Genomic DNA, 24237 nt, shown 5'->3' with positions numbered 1-24237 from the left:
GAGCCTGGAGATGAGATGTGATCAGGGAGGAGATGGGGGGGGAAAATGGCGTCGGAAAAGAGAATAAAATATAAGAAAGCTGAACAGAGGGAGGCGTGTGCGAAAACAGGCTAACAGAAAAGAAAAGTGGAAAGCAATAAAGATAGAAAGGATCAAGGGGTGAAACAATAATCTCGCACAAAACAGCCAAGATGGACCTCTTAGCTGGTTTAATTTCCACGCTCTGTCTCTGCTGATCTTCTGTAATGGCTGTGCTCAGAAAAGAAAAAGCATCGCACGGACTTAAACTCATTTTTTCCCGCTCCCTGGACACATTTTAGCAGCCAATATGGGTTGAATCTCCAGCACAGAAAGCTTTTACCCACTTCAAGAACGTATTCCTGTTCTGTGGCTCTTGGAGAACTCAGGGGAACGGCAACCTCTGAATGCAGCAGGAACTCCCTGCACCGGCGTAATATAAAGACCAGGCCGATTCCGCTTGTGGTTCTTGTATAGAAATATGCAAAATAATTTTATTCACATTAAGTGTACTAAAGCCATTTCCTGTCTATGCGTGTTTGACAAGCTTAAATCCAAGGTCCTTACGCTGTTGTAGCTCCATAAATCTATGGTCTGTGCTGCTCTTGAGGAAATGGAGCTGCTTTATAAAGCAGACTTTAATAGTCAATATTTATGCACCCTTTCTGCCACCATGAGGTATTCACCCGCATCCGGTTTGAGTGTCGGAGTGCTTCTTTTAAACATTTGACGTCGTAGCGAGGAAAACCTCCAGGAAGTGACACGGCAGGAGGTTTATGAGATTATGAGTAATAGCAGTTTTTATTTTGATCAAAAGAGAAACACGTTGGCTTCATTTAATCTCTTTTGCTTGATTAAAATTAGATTAAGTGAGACAGCAACTCTGTCATGACGGTGTTTAAGAGAAGCATATAAATGCAATTTAATACACATTAGGTGTTGCTATTTTAATGTTAATATTATGTGTTCTGGTGATGCTTTATTGCATTTGTGATAAATAGGTTTAAAAATAAAGGGACAAGTGTGTGAACTTTTATTAAGAATCAGCTTAAACATCAGGAAGTAACGGATGATTTTTTAAAATTGGCTTCCAAAAGTCACTACATTGCTTCTTTTCCTGTTGTGTTCATATAAAGTTTTTACTTTTTGTTTGTTTGTAACTTTTTCCTGAGTTTTAAACTTTACTCTTTGAACGTTTTATCACCGTCCAATCTCAAGGAGGACCTTTACATCTCCTTTACGTCTCACATTGGTCTCCTCAGCTGTTTCACACTTCTCTTATCTCTACCTCTGTAACTTTGTCCTTGTGTTTGGACAGTTCTACTTGTTGTCATGGCAGCTTCTTGGCCTGAGCGAGGTGCTAAGATGGTACCTTTTGGTACCTTTGGAAGAGAATAAACCTTTTAATCTCTAGAGTCTAGTTCATTTTCAAGTTTTAGAAGCGGGTTTTGTACTTTCTGATAAACCTATTAGTGCTGTGGGTTACCTTTTATGTAATCTCAGTTTACGTTTTAGTAATATAGTGGAGAAGTGATGATGTCACCACGTCCTTTCAGATCAATCGATGGTGGATAAATGAGTTCCAACTGGAGAGTTATTTGATCTGGATTATAAGATTTCCCACCGATGTGAAACGATCGTGCGATGTTGTGTCCCGGCGATCCCCCTACAAATATTTCATGACTGGACTTGTTGGGTTTTTATTTACATTTTGCCTTGGTTCCACTCGTCTCTGTCTGCGTTGAGCTTTTCCCTGTCTGTGAACATTTCACCTGTTTACTCGCCCTCCACTTGCAAATAGAATTTTATGAAGAGGTGACGAAAGCATGTCCCAGCAGTCAAGAACAAGGCAGTTCTTATTATAAACTTGCTCCCCACAACCTTTGTCACCACATCTCTCAATGTGACTCCTCTGCGTCTTCGGATGGGGGGCGGGGAGGTGATGCAGGTGGAGTTTCTGGGGATTTAATGTAAGGAAGACGGAATAATCTTGCCGTTCATGGGCTGCGCTTATGATGGACCACGAGGTCACCTCTGTTTTTATTCTGGATTTGTGATTTAAAGAGTTGCCGTTGGATACAAGCTCTCCCCACCTGAAGACCTATGGATGAAATTCTGGGTACAGCTTGACAGAACAGCGGCGCTCAAATGTCAGGGCTAATCAATCTACAGTGGATCAGTAGGCTGGTAAATAAGTGTTTTTGTCACGCCGATGACCCCCCCCCGCCCGCAGCTTCAGCTTCACCCAGACTTTGTGAACGGACTCTCAGCCGCTTCTGCAGAACGGATCACGTTACTTTTCAGATGCGGATCAACCTCTTTCAGGTTGTTGTTTAAAGAATAATACTGCAGATGTAAAGTGTTCAATATGGTGCTGTAGGCTTTAAATAAAGGTTGATTGTGTTTACATCACAGCAATGGTGGAATACGGTGCGATTACTTTATTATGAGCTGCTTTGGTTCTTACCCATTCCCTACCCATGTAAAATCCTCAACTGTGTTAGTATAGAAATTTTTTTGTAGTATAAAAAATTATATATAATAGTATATAATTTTTTTTGGAAATTATTGCATCGTCAAATTGACATACGGTCATATTTTTTTTACGTTGGCATCCTTTCAGACACTAGGGGGCAGTGAAGAGTAGAACGTTTCAATAGCAACAAAAATACGGAATAAAATAAATAAAGACAAAGCAGAAAGAATCTCACCGCTGGTCAGTGAGGTCTATGGAATCCAAGATTTGAGTACTTTTTTAAAAAATAATCGTCGCGCCTCGCTTGAATTATAGCTACACTGCCCCCGACCATTTCCAGTGCTCTCAGTCTACTTCTTCCTTTTCATTTGTCTCATCGGTATGGACAGACTGTTCTGTCTGTAACCGTGACAACTCTAACAGGAGCTCCTGGACGTTGAGCCGTCTCCTCCAGTCTCTTTTGAGTTAGCTGCTAATTGCTAATAGCTGCTTTTACCCAATCCCGCGGCCTGTTAAGTTGTCTTTGTTTATGCGGACATCGATTTGTGTCTTCGCTGTTGACACAGAGGTGGAACAATGAGTATTGACAATTTGTATTGTTTGTATAGGAATAAGCCGCAATAAAAGGGACGACCTTGAGCAGGCAGTGTAAAAAGGATGTGTTTGTGCAAGTCGGTCTGCTTTAATGGATCTGGAGAAATCATAATTACTCTGTTAACTTGTTGTCTTCAACTGCTGCAGCGCTCGGATTTTAATCATCAAGTTCTAATGATTCTCTCTGTTTTTAGAGTCGGATGTCAGCAGGCCAGACGTCTTTCCTAAGAATTCCGGAGAGAACCATTTATGTGATAATATAGACATTATCCACGCAACAGCTCAGTCTCCCATTGCTTTTAATTGAAGATGATATTTTGGGGATTTCGTAGGCGTAGGCACTGATATGCTTCCCTAAGTGTGAATGTAGCCGAGGATGAGGAGGTGGAGGGTTTATTGTCGGATCGTTTGAAATTGGGTCTTTTCTGAGTTGGAATTTCATTAAAGTCACAGAATAGGGCTGTCAAACAGCTCCGGCAAGGTGACTTATGTCTTCCTGCTATTTGAAATGGCAAAGAAAAGGAATATATAACTTTCTTCAACCTGCATTCATAGCTCAGCAGAAACACATCTTGCATTATAAATCGCTGGTGTCTGAAAGCGATGATAAATTAAAGAATGCTTCCACTGAGAGGTTCTTCTGCTTATCTGCAGATGTGGAGTTTGTGTTTAGTTATTAAATTAGCATTGAAGAGGTCTATTGGTCTCCATGCTTTCTAATAGAAGGCAAATCTTTGCTTTTTTGTCTTTTTTTCTCAAGAGCTTTACTTTTATGATTTATGATTTGTGCCGACATGAAGGCATCAGTGGCGTCTTTGTTCAACAGCAACACATTTTATTTTATGTAGAAAGTAATGCATTGCATCAACACAACGTCTCAATTCTCATTAATTTTATCTTACAGGCCTGCTGCTGCTGCAATCAAATTAAGCAGCAACACAAATGTCAGGCCATACAAATTGAGTTTTATCAACGGAAATGTAGCAAATGAATTGGTTTCATTGCTATTTGGGAAATGCTACTTTGTGGGGAGATCGTGCACAAACAATTCATCACCGAAGATATTTAGAATTCAAATTATTTTACTCTGGAGAAGTTTGGATTCAAGATGAAAAGAGGTGATCGTGTTGGAGCTCAAAGGCTGTGTTTGAGAAATCATGCGGGGAAAAAGGAAAATGTTTCAAAGCTGCTACCAGTCTGCTCGAGGAAGGATGAGGAGTATTCGTCACATGGTGCGAGGTTGCGCTGACGCCGTACGACATCATTCGATGCGATGACACTAGTGATACTCAGTGTGAATTATAGCAATTATAATACTAATGAATGCACCACCAACATTTGGGGAGAAAAAAAACAGGAGAATATTTTGTGTTTTTGGATCAGTCCCAGTGGGAAAGATTCCTGTTTATCGTAACGAGTTCAAAATAATTCTAGGGTTCAGATGGGAATTTTATTTTCTCTTGAGCTGCAGTAAGACGACTTATCAACCGTGATTCTACAGCAGAACAGTCACGCAGTAGCAGCAGACATTACTGCACACAACAGTACAGCAAAAGGTCAGCAAAGACTACGATGAATTGGAACATAGAATAAAACAGAAGTTTGCACTAATTGGGCCAAACATGGGGCAGTTTGTAGAACATTTCATTATAGGGGAAGAATTTAATTTTATATCTGGGCTGTAACTAACTAATATTTTCCATTTTTGACTCATCTGTTTGTTTTTTTTCTTAATTAATAAATGATTAGCCACCTCCTTTTCATTTATCCCAAAGTAATGCCTTGGAGTTAATTAATTTGTTTGACCTCTGGTCCAAAACCAAACTGTATTTAATTTACTGTTACCAGAAGAGTAATAATGAGTATTAAATGACATTAAATTAATTGGTTCTGAATGTCAGGCCTAAGGACCCCATCTGGAAGACAGAGTAACTTATGTTAGAACTTACATTAGGACATGAGAATATGAATACTCCAGTACTGTAAACTTCAGCTACGTGATCTGGTTGCTTTATTTTTTTGTTAGAAGGATTATGCTAAATCCAGTGGGTCTGCGTGAAATGTTTGCCAAAGATGGACTCTATCATACCCTTAATTAAAGTTTAATGACTTTCAAAGGATGCTTTTTCATCATGAGATACGCAGTTTTCATCATTAGAATCACGTAAAGGTCATGTCTATCAAACCTTTCCACATCCGACTGTCATTTTCAGTGAAACCAAATCCTGTTGAGTGGAAACCACAAAAGTCCCATCATAAGTGAACTTCCACCTCTCCTCATGTTACCTCAATAAAAGTATTAATAAGGCCTCATTTTTCTGCAGGATATGATCTGCTTGTCCGCTTTGCTCTCTAAATAAAAGATTCCTCTTTTGCTTGTTGCTCATTGAAAACTCCAACAGATGGGTGGTGGGACTCGCGCCATTGTTTGGAGCTTTCTCTGAGGGGAGGGGGCATTGTGTATTCATCTCTAATAAGCATGGTGGGCTCGCCATCATGATTCTTACAAGACACTGTGCCGTTCCCGGAGTGGAACCCTGTCCTCAGGCAGCTCACTAAAATTGGCAATTTCTCACAGACAAATTACTTCCCACTTTTCTATGTGCTTCTTTTTACTGCCCATTCTCCCTGCTTCTCTATCTTCTGCCTTACACCTTCTAATACCGTAAAAGCTCCATAATGGTTCGTATATACTTTTAATAGCCCCCTCATTTTTTGCTGCACCCCCTACATTTTCCCTTCCTGTATTCACTTTCTATTTTTGAGGAAAGCGCCGTTGTCAGCGACTCGTAGGTATCCTTGAGAATTATTGGTCTTGCAATCTTTAGTTGTGGAAGTTCCTCTTTTTTCCGCTGAGAGCGAAGACCGCTTGGAACTCAGCCCCTCCGGATTCCATCAACTCTCTGCTGAGGTCTATTGATTTGACTTGTTCAGTGATCCCAGGAAATTGAAAGGGGGAAAGCCAGTTTGACAAGAGCAGCTAGAGCTGGTGCAGAAATGCATTGCCTTGGATTGTAACTCATTGAAGCCTTGAAAGGTAGAGCATCTCGATGTGTGTTAATCCGGTGTTTCAACCAGGCCGTCACTAAATCACACACGGAACTCGACGACAGAGCTTCATTTCAGGTCCCGCATCTTATTTTACGACTGCATAGCCCTTGTGTCCAAGAATCCACACTGAATGCAAATAACCGCATTGTCCCAATATCTATAGGGATAGCTAGTCATCATAGCCGTTGATGTTTATAGCATCCTAATGCCCGAGAATAAGACATTCAATCAGAGATGGGAAGACAAATGTGTTTATGATTCATTGAGACAAGCCTGTAAGTTGTAGAGACGAAGCGGTGGCAGCGCCAAATGAATAGAATTCATTGCCACGCTTTAAGACAGAGCCAAGTGTGCTAACGTTAGCCAGGGGTTTTATTTGGGCTGAAGGAATCCATTTTTGAAGCAATATCTCAAAGGAAGGCTAATCGTAACACAGTAAAATGAATGTCTTAGGCATCTGCTTATTGATCATGAAGCTGTTATATAATATCTAAAACGATTAGTACCTGAAAACAAAAACAACCTTCAGGATTCTGTTTTCATTTTCTTTTTTGAAAACATTCTTTTCTGCTACTTTCCGGAAACCCCTAAACAGATTTTTCCAGATTGAATTTGGGCAACAGCCACCAAGTGTCTGGCTATGCTGGGATGCTTCATCCAGATGCTGCATCTGCTTATATAGCAGCACACGTCCAATGGCTTGTCTATAGTCATCCTGGCTGTTGTTGCTATCCTCCCATCTTTTTCTCTCTTAAACCTGTGGTTTCACAGCTGGCTGTGAGCACGTCCTGTTTCACAGCTGGCTGTCAGCACGTCCTGTTTCCTTTGGCCTTCTCCACTAAATAACCCTGACAGAAAGGGGCAAAGGGTCACTCAGCCAGCAGGGGAAGAAGAACCACTACTCGATCGGAGCAGGCAGGTGTCTTTGCTGTGAACCTGGCTGGTGAATAATTTTCTAGAGTATTATCACTGAACCTGAATGGAATTTAATTGTTATGGTATTTTCTTTATAGCTTTGCCCTGATGTTGTTGCCCTGAGGCTAATTTTTGTATCAGGCAAAGTTGCACCATGTCTATTTTAGTATGACATGTATGTCGAGGGCAGGGCAACAATAATGCAAATATTTCACTCTCTAATTCCCTAAAAATAAATTATGTAACTTAGAAAAGTAATTAAAGGGCAAAAAATGTGATTTACAAGTAGTGGAAACATGGAGGAGAGTAGAGGAGCCATTAGAACTATAATGTTGAACCGGGTCCCAACAGTCTCTGAGGAATATTTAACTTATGCAGAGTGTAGACATCAATGTCGTAAGTTCTTCTGAAATTCTTTGCATTCTCCTCTTTTTTAAATCCCAGTGGTGAAAAAAAAAAGAAGAAGCACAAATTGTCAGCGGTTGAGAGTTGTGGACGTCCACCGATTCCTGAGCGCTTGAACTGTCCAACTTCCCATGTGGCTGCTGTCAGACGACTGCAGAAAAATATTGTCTTGAGACTGCCATGATGTAAGACTGAGCTTGAAATTAATGCTGCGTAACAGACATGATTTATTGTCTGCCTCTTCCAGCTCTCTGCGGCTCCAAACGCCAACGTTTTTTTGTTCTTGTTTGAATCAACTTCATTGAATTGGTTGCAGACCGAAGGGACCGGCTTTCCCTTCGTGTTGTCGCTAGAGTCGTAGCCGTTAGATTGATCTGTTGTGATGCAGATTAGAGTATCTCTGATTATCTTTGAGTTTGAAATAATAGCCAATAACAGCCTGTTTGAATGAAGTTTTAGCACCATTGCTAGCTCTGTTCACAGCTCTCTTGTCTCATCTCTGTCCGTCTTCATCGTGTGTCTTCATCTGGCCCCCCTTGGGGCCATTTAGACACGTTTTAACTCCAGGTTCACCTCCCTTACAATTCAATACCGGAGTCCAGACATTTTAATAGGCTCCTTTTTGGCAGTTGTCCCTCTCTTGGCATCAACTAACTTGGCGCTTTGGAACTCTCAACCCACCAGTGGGAGACGCTCAGAAGACGGGTTGGCACAGGCCTCATATCTCTCCTAATGATCCGTTTCGAAGGGAGCATTGGGGACACCTGGCAGAGAGACAGAGATATTCAGGCAAATACGTATGTGCACAAAATCAGAAGCTTTTTCTGTTGTTGTAGAAATGTTCTCTATGTAATTAAATTGAATTAATGCACACCAGTTGCAGATGGTACATCACAAATTCAGATAATTATCATCACAGTGGCTAATTCTCTCAGAAATATCTTTTAACACCAATCAGACTCACAGCTCAGGTAACTTCATCAGTTTTATTTTTTATTCTGTATCTTGCAGCTGCATTTCTGAATGTGCCAAATCTCCCTGAAGGAGCTCTCAATTATTGGACAGTTTTTTTTATTTTTTTTATGACTTTGCATATGCAATATTAATAGCGTGAAGAAAGGATATGATTGGTGAAAAGTTTTTGTTCCCTTCCAGTGCGATCTAAGTAATGTAATCTATGCTTTAATGTACAATTAATGAATGGAACATCAAAGAGAAAATTAAATAGCACAGAACCGTGAGGTTAGTTGTGACAATGGGATTTTTATTTTATTTTTTCCGTTTCCCATGAAGTTCCATTGAGACTATAAATCTGTTTGGCCCATCCAGGGGAGCAGTCACAGGAATCACAACACATTAAAATGCAAAACATATAAAGATAAACAAAGTCACAATAAAACAGAAGGGACAATTATGCAAAACACAATGGCTACTCAGGAGGAATAACCACATGCCTCCACCATCGGCTTCTGTATAATAGCTTAAATTTGTCAAGGGGTGAAAGTGTTGCTAGTTTTAAATATTTTTGCAGATTATTTCGTGCCCCGGGTGCATTGTAGAAAAATTCAATTTTCAGCTGCCAGAACCAAATCTATGCTAAATGTAGACCAAACAATCCGGGGTATCCTCTTAGAGGAGCTCCCCAAGAATTTAAGTACCTCCTCCAAAGGATCTTTTTTTTTCTTTAATATGAATGCTGAAGTAAAGCTAGTGGTTGTTATGGTAACATTGCTTCTTCCTTAAGCAACCGTTTAACAGTTGATATTTGCTGGCTACCTTTAGGAGCTGCTTATGACACAGTTAACCAATCATAACACGTTTTATGGCATTGATTCCTGTAATCAACCAATCACCTTTAATATCTTTAGATTTATATTGGGGTGATTGCATTAACACCCCACAGATCTACATTTTCATGAATCCCTTTTATGTATGATCGGCACCTTGGTGCTGGATGAGTTGTCTATGACTAGTTGTCTATGACATTGTTCATAGTGTCATCTGAGTCAGGATGACACCTTTCAAGCCCACAGGGACCAATCACCTGTGTCATCTCCTAAATGCAGTTGCAATTTGTAGCGAACAGCCATGTTTTATAAGTGATTTAATATCGGAAGCTTTTGGAAGTATGAGAGGAAAAAAATGTGCGTTTGGAGGTGGAAAGCTCAGGGTGAAATGCCAGAGGAAAGCTGATTCTGTGTCTTCTGAGTCAAAGATCTCCTCAGACTCAGGTGATGATGCAGCAGCATCTGAATGCTGCAGCATCTTGGGGCTGACGTACAAGGGTGCCAAGGTGATTTATTATCCTCGATCCACCCGAGGAGTCTTCAGATTAAAGGGATCTTTGCTCATGGAACTAAAAGCAGCAATTGCATCAAAGTGGGGATGTGTCAAGTCTGCATCAAGGCATGAGTCAGGTATATTTCCAGATCTCTTGTTCATGTGGTGTGAATTGAGGATATGGCTCAGACAGAGTAGTACCACTCTAAAAACGATGAATGATGGTGTCTTTCTGAATGATGGAACTTTCTTTCCACCATTCAGCCCATTAGAGACTTGGAGACTGAATCAGAAGCAATTTGACTTCTATTTAAGGTTTAGTTAATAGATGTCTAATTCAACAGTCAACCCTGAGAGAAATCCCAAACAAAAATGGAATCGCCCAGTGTTTCAACTTTGAGAGAAGCTAAACCAGATCGGCTGCAAGTGTGAAGTAGTCCAGAGGATGACAGATCGACAGTAGGACCCTTTATATAAGTCCATTGTCAGAGTTTGACGTGGCTGCTGTCGTGTTTGATAAAGACGGATGGTTTTCACGCCACTGCTTTGTGTTTTGGTAGTTTAGTTTGTTCAGACAATAAACCCCAGCATCACATATTATAATCTCTTCTTACTTTGATTTGTCCAAGCAATTGATTTGCCTTTTTTTTCTCCCTGTGTGGATACGTTTCTCTCGCTTCAGGACAGATAATAAATCATGCCGGTGCTGATATCGATCAAGTTGGTCTCATTTTATCTTTTCATTTTATTTTCACTAAGACTCTGCATGCTTACCTGCAGGAGCTGCATATCAGATCTTTCCAGTTTGGACATCATAGATGAAGTGCATCCAAGTTAGGTCACTTATCCAGAGTAATAGATGACTTCAGAAGTGGGAGTTACATTACCTCATTGTGTGACCATTACATTTCAGTGAGGCTGCAACACACCGGAAACCAATGGAGCTTAAATATTCATTTTTAAAAAATTTCATTTATCTTATCTCCCATTTATAGTCCTTTCCTCCCTTTCCTAATGCAGATTCTCCCTGTGTTGCAGCCGCTTCCTGTAATTTTCCATTAAACACATGCAAAAGTCATTGCATACAGTAACGGTGTAAGAGCACATAATGTAGAGAACGGGATTTTTATTTGCATCCACTTATGTCGACATCCACAAATAGCTGAATGAAAGGAACTATTCAGAACGTAATTAGGCTTTTCTCATATTTCAGGGTAATGCATTGTGTAAAAACGGTACATTTTCACTCGCATCTTTTCTGTATCTGCGCCATGGGAAACATTTTCTTTGATTAAATAGAAAATATTGTTCAGAATATGCAGCAAATCTGCTGTTCCTGAACGATGCAGGAGCCTCGAAGTCCAGAAGCAAGTTGTGTATTTGCGATGAACACAGCGTAGTGATCTTCCCTCGTGATGCAGCCCACGCTGTTAGCCAATTAGCTATTACCACAGCGGATGTGAATCTCAAGGCAACCTGCTGCAGCAACACATCTGATCCTGGAGGTTTTTTCTGTTCTACTTTATATTCTGCCTGAATGGAAAGAAGCCGAGAAGTTCTACTTATCTGCACAATTCACCAGCTTTATCACGCCGCTGCCTCTAAAAACACAGGACAACTCCTGTACAGAATAGATTTGTGCTGAAAATCATAGTCTCTTATCTGAGCATGCCGGTCCGAGTGATGGAATATTGTTTTATGGGGGACCGGAGAGAGGAAACGGCAGCTTCAAATCGAAACAGCAAAGCATGAGAGGAAACCATGCAGATGCATCCTGTAGGATTAAACCCATGCAGACCCCCCCTGTCTCTTGTTTTGATGTAATTATGGCTGCAGTTTCATTTTTAGCACCATTGTGGATCACAGTTGGGGACTAAACTTTCATCAGCATTTGTTAACACCTCATTATACTTTCTTTTCCTGTGCATCCATACTTTTTAGTTTAACTGATACATTTTTGCATCGTTCCCCAAAGGAAGATTCAGTTCAGTTTGTTTCTTCCATGCATCAGATGGGTCTTAACCTCCGTGGAACTTGTTGCGTGAGTCTCGTTTTTTGCAGAGAGAGTTAAAACGTGCTTTAAAAAGTCCTTTTTGAAATTCTTATCCCCAGTCATTCTTTCATGACTTTTCATTTGGGAGTCTCTTTTCTGTGCAGGGTAGTCGTACAGATGGAGTTAGCAAATGTGGATCCAAGGAAAACAAAGAAAGGGTGACTTTAAAAACACACATTTATCAAAGGGACACCCTTCAAGTGTGCAAAAATGCCTTTCCACGCTTTCACTGAAAGAAAAAGGATTTGATTTTAATAACTAAGGCTCAATTATTCATGCAAGCTCAATTCATAATTCTCTGGTTGTTACTGTGCCACAGACCGAGTTTGATTCACCTGTAAACCTCTTTTTTTTTCATCCTTTAATACTTTGTAAGAAATTTAATGATTCAAATCCCTCATTTTTCAAAAATATACCAAGCACATTTTGTTTTCGTTTTTTCTTCCAGTCCTGCGTGTTTCATATGTCATCCAGTGACCTTCATGATTCTTCTGAGTGATTCACAGGAAACCATTTCCTGGTCCATGCTGGGTCTGTGTAGGATGGAGAGGACACATGCTGAGATAACTGTCCTCTCCTGTCCAGTATTTTCTCTGGGAAACACACACTATCTAAGTATAGCAATGAATGGCGCTGTTTCAAAGCATACACACGTGTTCATATGGAGACACTTGACTAATATTTCTTGGAGATTTAAAAATAGTTGACCTAACCTCAAATCCATATCCACAAAGTCACCATTCAGCGTATTTTTTACTTGAGGTGAAGACATGACTGTTGCATCAGTCTCAGGGTTTTTCTGCCTCTGGTTGTCATGGATATGATGTAAGCTGCAAATATTTGAGCTCTTTCTCAAGGATGAAGATGCTGGACATGAAATGTAATCGTTGTAGTTGCTCATGTCTTTCACAGTCCGGTTGATGGACGTTCTTATCGGCAGCTCATGACTCCTGACCAGGTGTCTCGGTATCGGCACGTTGCATCCCCTCTCAGTCCCTGTGACCGTTCATTTTAATCAATAGCTCTGTGTTCATTTATTGAACTGAAGTACCAGGTAATTAGCTTCACCAAAGAACAGCCGGTGTCCTTATCAGGTTGTTGCCTTTTTTTTTTTGTGCTGTTAGAAATGAATCGTTCACAAAGCATCAAAGCTGGTGCTAAGGATTAGCTGCACGTGTGCGTCGGGTGCTCTGATGATGGACTGTTTGCTGGCTTTTACAGCCATTTTCAGCTGTGTGATCTGGGTCTTGACCCTCGGTAGCATCATCAGATTCTCGTTTCCTTTCAGCTGACTCGAGCAGAAAGCTGAGATGAATATCTTTACCCAGAGCGTGACTTTGATTGTGATCACAACGGTTTTCCATGTACAGCGTATCCTCAGACCTTAAACGTAGATGTAATTTTCTATTTAAGGAATAAGAAAGTATTTATTTTTCCAAAGTTTCTGATAGTTTTTCCTGCCATAGGAAAAAATGGAGGACAATAAGGTCTTTCTTGTGGAGTTTAAGTCGGAGTTCTCGCTTCTACAGTCGGGACAGAGGCTCGGAAGCTCATCTGGCTATAATAGGTGTTGATTATAGCAAGAAAATCTAATGAGATCATTTTCAATTACTTTGTCAATTTATCCATTTGATGACACTCAAGAGGCTTTAATTTGAACTCATTAGGAAGTATTGTTATATCCTGCTTGGAAGTGCTGGGATATCTATAGAGTAATGACTCTTATTTCTAGTAGGCAATCAGTTTGCATGTTGGAAATACATTTTCGAAAGCAATCAATCTATTGATTAAGTAGGTCATAAACCTTTTAATTATAATCTGTAGAAATATTATAAGTGAGGTACTTTATACAGTATTTACAGCAAAATGTGTTTTTTTTTGGAAAAAAGATAATGGAAAGGATCCATTGTCTGATTTAGGTGGAATTTGACGTCTTTGTGTGAGTTAGAAAGTTTTTTTTTTTACTTTGGACGGTCAAACCTTTCTGATCACATGGTAACTTTACTAATACATTAATATTTTATATCATTATTTCTCTCTTTGTTATCATAATAAAGTGAATTTTGGGGGGAATTTCAAATCATCAGCAGAACAAAACACTAAGCTATAAGATGTCGCTTCAGAATTGGGAAATTTTCTGAATTAAGAAGTAAATTAAAGAAGAGATTAATCTTTAGTCAAAGTTAATATAGTTGCAGCACCAGATCGGCATCTAATCCATTCTTTCAGTGACTTGAGCGTCGTGTCGGGACTGATTAATGCTGCAGTTTTTCTATGCATACAGTCATACAGCTTAAACTCACCATCTGCTGTTTTCTGCTTTCTCCTGCAATTGTTTGATGATGGTCATAAAGTTCTTCTTCTCTCATATCATTTAATCTTTCTGCAGACGCGGTCTGACATACATTTCTGTAGCACCCCTTCAAAAACCGAAGCTGGAAAAGGAGACAGTTCTGCTTATGAAATGCCAGATTTTTTAACATTTTTGCTATTACTTTTATTCTTGCGCTTTCAGAGCTGTTGACGGGACTGACAGCCGGGCATTCTAAAAGATGGAGTGATTTTCAAATAAAAGTTGAGACGCTTACTGTTTCTCTCTCTGTAGGACAGAACATCCCGTCCAGACACAATCAGATCTGTACTTTGTTGTTTCTCCCGAACAAAATGATTACATCTGAGAGAATGTTTCCACGAGATTTACTCCATTTTTCCCTTTAATCACATTGTGCATTCTTGTTTTTAACTTTCTGGGAGACTGAGCTGAATAAATTATTGATATTTATTTAAAATTATGCTTTCTCTGTTTCTTTTTCTTGCCATATTTTGAATGAGGAACACAACAAAACAAGCTCAATGCCGATAGATCCTCAAGCTTTTCATGTGTGGCGCAAACTCACGTACCTCAAGTAAAAAAATTACCTGTTGACAGACTTCCCTGCAGATGAATTATGTATAAGTTTTATTTAAACAATACATATTTATTATAAATTGATGCTTAATGGTGGAAGGGAGAGAACATCACATACTTTGAGGTCTGTAATGAGCTTTTTTTCAGTGTGAGAGGATTCTCTGCTGCAGGCCTTGTCAGAGATAATCGGATTCATGTTGTCTATTTCCCTCTGGCTTATGTGAGCCCACCTTTGGAGGGGGGCATCTCATGCAGTATTGATAATAGAGATGACTTTGTGTTACCCTGCAATCCAATGAAGGGGGGGGGGGGGATCAGATCCTTTCCCTTCTGTCCATTGTTTCTGACGGATGTCACGGAGGGAACACGATTTCTTCATGTCTGTTATTGTGCTGAGGATGATTGAATGTCAAGAGTGTGTCAAGCACTTGAATCAAGTATGCTTGTTCACACGCAGCTGAGTTAGCGTCATTTTCAAGATCGTATTTGTGTATTCGTGAGGAAAACATTCATTTCTCAACAACGTGTTGCTGTGAGATGCAAAGACTTGAATTTAAACAAGTTTCCTCCAGCTGCTGTGATCAGATTAAACCCAACAGTCCATCTCTTATTTTGAGTTTTGAAATATCTTGACCTGGTTGTCCTTCGAATTTTCCTATTTTCTAGATTTATTTTATAAATTCAGCAAAATGACTCAACAAATGCATCATGTATTGCTGCAAAATCAAATCAAAAATAATTTCTTTCCCTTTGCAAATCTGTACTATTTTTTACCTGAATGTTCTGGAGAACTACACTGCATCAAAAGTATCCCTTCTCCCAGATGTATTCTTGAGTATTAAATTTGCGTTCCATCTACTGGCATCATTCAATCTTTAATTTAGGAGGAGCGTCTGCAGGGAAAATGTCAAACTCATTGTTTAGCAGTGTGTTGGATATGTGTGTTAATTACATATTTGTACTTAATCCGGTCTGATCAATACGTTATCATCTCCTTTCCCTTTGAGCTGTAGCGGTTTAATTACATCAGGGCTTAGAGGTGTGTTGCTTGGCTATCAGTCTAATGACGGCTATTTTCTGTGTTGCAGATGATGAAGTTTTCCTGGGATAACTACAAGCGCTACGCCTGGGGAAAGAATGAGCTGCGGCCTTTGACGAGAAACGGGCATATTGGCAACATGTTTGGTGAGTGTCAATGTTTCGCTTCAAAAGGTCATCTGATAGATTTTTTCCAAACACTATTAACCTTTATTTCTGTCAAAGGTTTAAACCCTAAGATAAAATAAAGAAGACATTTTTTAAATTTATTTTTCCAAATTGTATTTGAACTTGAAATGGGAAATATCGACATTGGATCAACAAACGCAAAAATGTGTTCCAGGACGTCACAAAAAGATTCATCTAGCGAGCTAGACGAGGGAAGCGACAGGTTGACTTTTAACTAAAAACAACTGTCTGTGTGGTTTTGCTTCTCCCTACTTTCTCTTTCTTTTTACATCTTTCATCTTTATTTCTCTTTTCTATCTTTATCCTTTCAATCTCGATGTTTTAAAATCAATTGTTTCTTGGTTCGGAAAAAAAAAAACCCCAAAAACCTTTTCTTTGGTATCTGGTGATTTTTTTTTTTTCCCATGAATGATGGTTTGATGAATCAAACTAATTGTCAGATGAACACAGTTTGGAATATTTTGTCGTTAATTACCTTTAAATGACTCACCTCCGTTTGGCTGAGGTCGCCCCGTCTCTCATCACATGAAGCCTGACACAATCCCAGTAGCATCACTGTCACCAGAAGCCTCTAATTGAAGCCTGGGGGGCGGTCGCCAGGTCCTCGGTGCCGGAGCATATCAATCCATTCAGTCAGCTGAGCTGGAAAGAAATCCCATAAAGAGGCCAATAAAAGACAGATGAACCCCTAATAAGACTTGGATGGGATTCTGGATTATTAAGGCGATGATGCAAACGCTCTTGAACATACGATGATGTCTCTACTCCTTCCCTCGAGGTTGCCAGGTTCATAGTTAAGATGGGTTCCTTTTAAGTGCTGTCCTTAAAACGTATGTCAGATGTTTTTCAATGCAACTGATTCAGAAATATTTTCTGATGAAATCTGCCGAGAAAATTAGAAAAAGTCAGTGTTTGAATGTCTCCGAGGTCGCAAAACTTTGAACTTTTCTCAGATTGGAGCAGTTTTTTGAAAGTTAGAATATTTAAATTCCTCTGAATTGAAAAAAGGTGACAATCACTTTCTCATCCCTTATAACACAGAGAATAAGATGGTGTGAGGCTTGAAAGGGCATTTGGAGCGCCCTTACCTCTAGCCCGGGTTCCAAAGCTTTACTGGATCTGTACTGTGATCCAGCTACGCCTGGAAATCTAATGAAAAATCTCTATTTCGACTTCCAGTGAAAAATGTCCTAACAAACAAATAGACAAGCAACCTCTGAAGCAGATGTAAAAATATACAACTGACCCAGTAAGTGTGTTGTATGTTGAATTAATTTGATTTCCTATAGCAAAACTGACGTTTTGTTATTTTTGATTAAAATACAATGGAAGAAAACTGATTTGTAATATATATTAATTGTTTGCTATTTGTCATATTTCTGGACGGTCTTTTGACAGGCTGTGCTGAAGCTGTGAGGCTTGCTTCAGGTCGTGTCCCGTGATGATGCTTGCACTTAGACCACTTGTGATGAAAAGCGTCATTAGGCATTAAGGAGCTAAGGACAATCAAAGCTAATGGACTGAAGTGTTGTCAATACTGAAAGTACAGGAATGATGGAGTTGATGATGGAGTTAGCCCATGTGATTCGTTTCTATTAAAGTTACATCAAGAAATGTGTGCTGAAGGGCAGAGAGTCAACGCCCAGCCTACTCACAGCAGTGGCTTTTATATATTACTTACAGGTCCAGGACAAACGTAGCAGCTTTAGCATCCCATTCTGTTTGGTGTTTGGCTGTTGTTTGACTGTTTACTCCTCAAATAGAAGTATTGGTGGAAGTGGAAGAAAATAAATAGTAAGACAAAAAGTAGGCTCAAAAGTATAATCACATTATTGGAGTATTTAACTCAATGTTGTGAATATATTTACTATTGTACTGTATATTTACTCAGATTGTTTCCACATACAGTAGAAGCCACACTCTAACCACCCTCATGTTGCCGTTGGAACCAAAGCTTTATCATCATGTCTAATGCAATCTTCAACATCTGGCAGCTAACGGCCGTCTTTATCTGTGCAGAGCAGCCATCCTCCAAGCAGCACCTTAATACAGACCCAACCAATAATTCAAACAATAAATGCAGGGGGAGAATAACCTTTTGTCTCGGAATAAAAAAGGTGTGGGGGAAGGGGAACGATTTAATGGTTAATCCTATAAGGGCATGTATGTATGCATGTTTGCATGTATGTGTGTAGGAATGGCTGGCATCGTTTTCCGCAAAACAAACATCATTGTTTACAACACAGAGTATTAGAGATGATTGCAGAGAGAGACATATACGTATAAATATATACAGTTTTACACAATATATAATATATATATGTATATATATGTGTGTGTGTATATATTTATGTATATATATACTGTATATGTATATATTTAGGTATAGGTATACAGTATATATATAATATTATATATAATATATATATAATATATATATATTATATATATATAAAATATTGGACAGAGCGAGAGAATGTCACATTGACAATGGTGGAGTGGGAAGTCAGGTATGAAATTGGGTGCTGTGTGCTTTAATTTAATCCCCAGAGTAAACAGATCGTGGTGAGATTGGATCTACAGTTAAGGTTTGTGTCTGAATCTTGTCAACTTGCTGAGTCGTCAGAACCTTCCTCATCAGCTCCATCCAAAAAAACAAAACAAAACAAAACCCCCCCCCCACGAACAACGTAAACCAAGGAAAGACGGAGAGCTGTACTGTACTCCACTTCTTCTTTGGCGTGCTTTCTCTTTAATCTTCCTCGGAGTCATTTTGTCAACCCCCCCTCGTTCAATTCTATTTATACTGTAATCCCTTTTTTATTTCCTTTGTCGCGACCCTCAAGGCTCAAAACTGTCTGTATTCCTCCCTCATAGAGCTTTTTGTCTCATTTCTCTTTTGTCATTTAAAACTCAGTATGTCTCTTAGAGCTTATTAAAAGTTTCTTTTGCTGAGGGCCATTACAAAAGGAAGGTGGGCGTTTTACAGTACATTTAGTGTTTTGAGAGCTCGTGTGGGAGTTCCCACTTAGAAGGAAGTGAATCTGATGGGAAAGTTAAAATATTCAGATACATCTTCTTTATTTTCCTCTGAGAGAAATCTGTAGCTTTTGAATCAAAAGTTTTTTATTATGTTTAAAATTATTGCCGTAGCAAAACTTAAATGTATTTCACTGATAAATTAGCTTTTTAGTTGTTCTCTTTTGAGTTGTTAAAAATTCCCTGCCTTGTTTGATTCCTTCAGATGACTGCATGACAGATATCGTATCTCCTGTATCATTATTAGATTAAGAAGAGCTTAACATTCCTTCTAATAACGCCATCTTCAGCTATAGAAATACATTTATTAATAGCTTTAAATTCAAGCTAAATGTTGGCACTAATTTTATTTTTGAAGAACGCATACGAATGAGTTCTTTCCAAATCTAATGTTCCATTAACAAAATCTTAGTATTCATGATATATTTGAATTTTTATTTAATATTTTCAGTACTGAATCATCAGCAGAATCCATCATGACTGATAAATGTGGTTGGATGTCGTGTTTGCCACTGTTGACCTTCAGTAATCATAAATCTCTGAGCAGGAGGTGCTTATTGCTACTAAAACTGAAATGGATTTGTCAAATCGCTGTAAATTCAGGACTTGAATGTCCAGCTCGAGATTTCGGTGCATAATTTCTACTTGCTTTTTGGTATTTTTGTGTTACCAAAAGTAAAAATATAAAAGTGTCAGTGAACTATCAGAATTTAGCAGGAACAAAACAACAATAACAACAATGGCGTTCATTTGGAATCATGCTCCAGGTCATTTGGCAAACTTACGATCGATATACTGACTCTGTTTTTGGAATCTGCCAACTCCTGAGTGGCATATCTCTCCCTTTGGCTGCTAAAATCCTGCACTATTTTCAAAAGCTATTTGCTAACTGCATCCATTATCTGTCTGATACTGCAGATGGAATAAAGTCAGATAGTAAAGCAATGTTCTGCTGTGAAAAACTGATTTTAAACCAATAACGGTAAAGTTGCGTAAAGAACATTTATACAATGTGCTGAGACTGTCTAATAAATTCAGTGCAGCCATGGAAACGTTTGGATTCTGCTGACAATTCTCTTTATGCAGGTTTAAGAATGAAAGTTGGGCTTTTAGAGAATAAAAGGGTTCAGATTTTTTTATGATTTAATAGCTGGTTTCATTCCTTCTGGTAGCTACAGGACGAGGGCTGACAGCACCACTGCACCTTGTCTTTTTACTGTTCCTGTTCGGGTTCCGATCTGTCTTTTCGCTCGTTTGATTCCTCCCCTCGTCATTGTTTTTCTCTCACTTTTGTTTATTTCGCCGAAATGTTTCCTGTCGGGGAGATCAAGCGAGGCCGGCTTTTTCGCCGTCATCGATCATTTCGTATCGAGACAGACGATGGGAAGGGAAGAAGGTAAAACTGCACAAGGAAAGACTCTCCTGTGAAGAAAAGCTGGAGAGCTCAGAGCAAAGGAAGAGGTGAAGATCTTAGGAGCTTTTAAGACTTCAGGCTATTAGGAAAGACTTCATTCCCGTGTGTGTGGACATGATCAGATTTAAAAGAGTGTGGGAAAGTGATGAAAAGGCATTTGGGGACACTTGAAGTCTTGCAAGCCAAAGGCCTCAGTGCAGTAAATTATTTTCAATGTTTGGCTCCCAGAGCTCTGCTGCCCTATTTTCATGGTGGAGAGCATTAACTCAACGTATAAGTAGTGACGGTTCTATATTTCCACCACATCTCCAAGCAAGACCAAATTAAGCCTTCAGCCTGAATTTAAATGATGTCAAACCCAAACGGGGAACTGTCCTTAAGAGGTTATTCATTGTAAATAGAAATGCTACACTATGAAGATTATTTTCTTGTAAGAAGCCCACAAATGAAAGTTATCGAAATATCTCTTTTGAATCTTTATTCTTACTTTCGATGTTTAATGTAACGACACAAAATTGTATCAGGAGGATCACCCCAGAGGTTTTTAATACTTGCTTCTACGTTAGCAGCATTTCTCTGCACCATTTATAAATCTTAGCATTTTGGTCAACCTGCTACCGTTTTCTATTATCTGTAAAATGGTGGAGTTGGGCAATCTCAGGGCTGTTTCATTCCTCTGTTCCTTTTGTTACTAGTCTGGGAAGAAAAACCTTGAGAATAGGTCCCTCACATCAATTTTGTTTACCCATCCAGTGTCCTTGAAACCTCGGTCGTATTTTTCTGTCCCTTTTGGCTACATGTGGGCGAGGAGATTAATTGGACCTTCAATGACGCATTCAGAATTTGTGGCCCAAAATGCTCCTCACAGCCCCCCCACCCCCACCCCACTCCAAATCCAACCGTCTCTGTTTTTGTTCCATTGCACTTTAGGTAAATAAGGTCCATTCTCCGTCTGAGAGGAATCACCCTGGGCAGCGTATTTGGCTCTGTGGTTTTGGGATTGATGCAATTGTGTTTTATCAGAAAATAATTTTTACAGAGCGGTTTCAGAATTACGGCTGCACAAGGTAACCCGTGTAATGAAAATATCATATTCTCTACAGCTGTCACGCTGCCCTCGCAGTGGTAGTGAAAGAAATCTAACTCCCACAGTACTCCTAATGCCATTTGTAAAAATTCACCAAGCCTGAACCGTGACGTTGAGGTAGGAAGTGGAGTCTAGAATAAAAAATACAAAGAGAAAACTTAGTTTTTAGGAAATATGTTGTAAATGCATCCAAAAGTCTGTTCTGGTTTCAGTCTTACTGACAACAGGAGCTCCACAAATAATATATTTATTTATTTATAACTGGCTTGTGCATTTAAATATGAAACTACAGGTGCCAAACATTTAAAACAAATGAATTTATAATTTTGTATGCAAATGTAAGCATCAAAATGACAAAACGCAGCTTGACAATGACTTCCATTGATGCTTACGGCAGCAGATGGTCGCTGGGCTCTTCCAAAAACAGTTTCAGCTCCATGTCCAGCGTGTGCTAATTATTTCAGCTATAGATGTGCAGTTGATGTTGCGTTTGGGAACCACTAATTGTTCTCTCGTTGCACCCTAACGTTTAGTTAACAGATATGGTGGCGGTATCGATATTCTCTCTAACTCCCAGCAGGAAGGTGACCTTTCTTTTCATAAATCTGCGGGACTTTCCTTGACAGCTTTCCGGTTTTTGCCGTTGGGATACCCATCATCGGTTTTGATCAATTGCAGGTTTTTTTGTATTGTAATCCTAAAAGAGATTGTAACTTCATGGAGCGTTTGTCAGCATCAGATTCTACACACAGTTAAAGCTGCTGGGATTCTCGTGCTCATTATCCCCTCTTCAGTCGCGCCCTTCTTCCTTCTTTTCACCAAGGCTAATTCTTTCTTAGTAGGGCTGTCGTATACTCTTTCACTTTATCCATTCACCATGTAATAAGAAGCCAACCGGTTCCAGAGAATGAATGGGGGATTAAAAAGGGATGTTGGAGCCTCTCTGAGTGACGTCATTACCCACCCCCCCCACCCCCCCGTGCCTGCGTATGTGGGTCACTAACTGTAGCGCGTAACGCATTAAACGCCATTCGTAAACCACCATCTAAATAGAGCAGACTTTACATTAGGTGTCACAGCCCCCCCACCCTCCCCCATCCTTTGCTCCAGAGTATTTCATCAACAATGGATGTCCTATGGCTGTTAAGGGGATTGGCTACATGCTGCTATTCACAATTGCTCCTCATTCCTCGACCCCCTTGACAACAAATAAAAGAGCTCAGACTCCTTTTTTGCGAGAATGGAAACATGCTTTTCTCGTTTTTTTTCCCGTCTTTATCTCAGGATTACACAACTGTTTTCAAACTACCCCCCCACCCCCACCCCATCCCTTGCTTTGACCTTGTTTTTTGTTTATTCTCTCTTTTCCCTTCCTCATCCCAAGAGGTGTAATTAAAGAGCACAAGGTCACCGTTTTCCTGGAGTACAAAACAAACTACTTCTAGCAACCCTTCGCCGTGAGAGCGTTTAAAGCCGGCTGCGTTTATCAGACCATCCAATGGGCGCTCTGACTGTTATATGATGGAAAACAGAGGAGATGACTCGAGAACCAGGACCAATGGGCCATGCAAATGAAACCCAGGTTATTTATCATATGGTCCTTTCCAGGAGTGTGCATTTTCGGAAGCCCCTTAAAGCGGTGCAGAAGTTGCACCGACGTTCGCTGTCATGCAGCATTATAGTTCTAGATCCTGTGCAGCAAAACAGGATGGAGGATTTCTGCTGAGGCGGCGCATTTACTAAAAAAAAAGAAGGTACGACTGGACGCACGCGTCCGCGTATGCAAATGAAAATTGCTTTTAGGACCGAGGGATGTGAAATCTTGAGCAGCTCATTCTCCAAAATCTCCCTCGTGTTGTTTAAGGAACATTTTATTAAATCATTCAACCTGCAGCCACCTCCTCCAACCTGCCCCCCCCTCCCCTCCTCTCTCTCATCGAATATTAGCTTGAGCAATTTAGCTTGGTTTAGCAATTACCTCCCAACAGGCATTGTGCCTGATCTTAGATGGGGGTTGTGGGGGGGGGTGAAGGTTGTGAGGAACAGCTGAAGGAGCGGCATCCTCCTTTGTCATTAGGCTTTAAACGAATGGCGCCCATCACCGCCTGTCACATTAGAGTCACGCGGAGTGAAGGGTAGTCAACCTCCACCCACTCTCCATTCCTGCTCCATCCCATTTCTATATCCCATGGGCTCCATCATGGCGGAGCAGAAAATCATCTGTCTCCATAGCAACCAGCGCAAGGTGACAAATCAGGATCTTGATCGCTCCTCTGGAGAGTGCATCCCCCAACCCCTCCACTCAATATTGTCTATTTGTTCTTGAGCCAATAAGGCCTGGAACCGAAGCTGCCGGCCCCAACACGACGCAGATCATCGTAATTGTAAAGCCTGCGATATTTTTATGATAATAGTGATAGACGGCAGCGGGGGGAGACGGGGAATAATTTATACATACTCGAGTGTCATTAAGATATGTGATGTGCATAGGGGAGAGAGGGGATACCAGTATCCTGATGATATGTCAGTATTATTCTTTTTTTTCTTCTTACTTGAACACACAAGTTCACTAAACATTTTCAGATTTAAGACGTATTTGAGTTAAGAGGTTATTAAACAATAAATCTATTATTGTTTGCAGTTCGCTGCTCTGCAATTTCTTCCACAGACGCCTTATAGTAACACGTCCGTGATAACCTGTTGTCAGCTGGTAATATCATACCATCAATTATCTTTACGCCCGTTAATAGTATCTCATTTCAATAAATCC

General features: G+C 39.9%; 1 protein-coding gene across 3 annotated transcripts in view; it reads left to right on the top strand.

The window, feature by feature from the left end:
• LOC137601306 (mannosyl-oligosaccharide 1,2-alpha-mannosidase IC) overlaps window positions 1-24237 on the top strand; it is a 134746-nt gene that overhangs the window by 44684 nt on the left and 65825 nt on the right. For all 3 annotated transcript variants that reach the window (XM_068323450.1, XM_068323449.1, XM_068323451.1), the window contains exon 2: window positions 15789-15885. In XM_068323450.1, the coding sequence (XP_068179551.1) occupies window positions 15789-15885 (97 nt within the window). The remainder of the gene's footprint in view (window positions 1-15788; window positions 15886-24237) is intronic.

Source organism: Antennarius striatus, chromosome 9, assembly GCF_040054535.1.
Source record: "Antennarius striatus isolate MH-2024 chromosome 9, ASM4005453v1, whole genome shotgun sequence".
NCBI lineage: Eukaryota > Metazoa > Chordata > Actinopteri > Lophiiformes > Antennariidae > Antennarius > Antennarius striatus.
The sequence above is the reverse complement of the archived record's forward strand: the minus strand, read 5'-3'. Positions and strand labels throughout refer to the sequence as shown.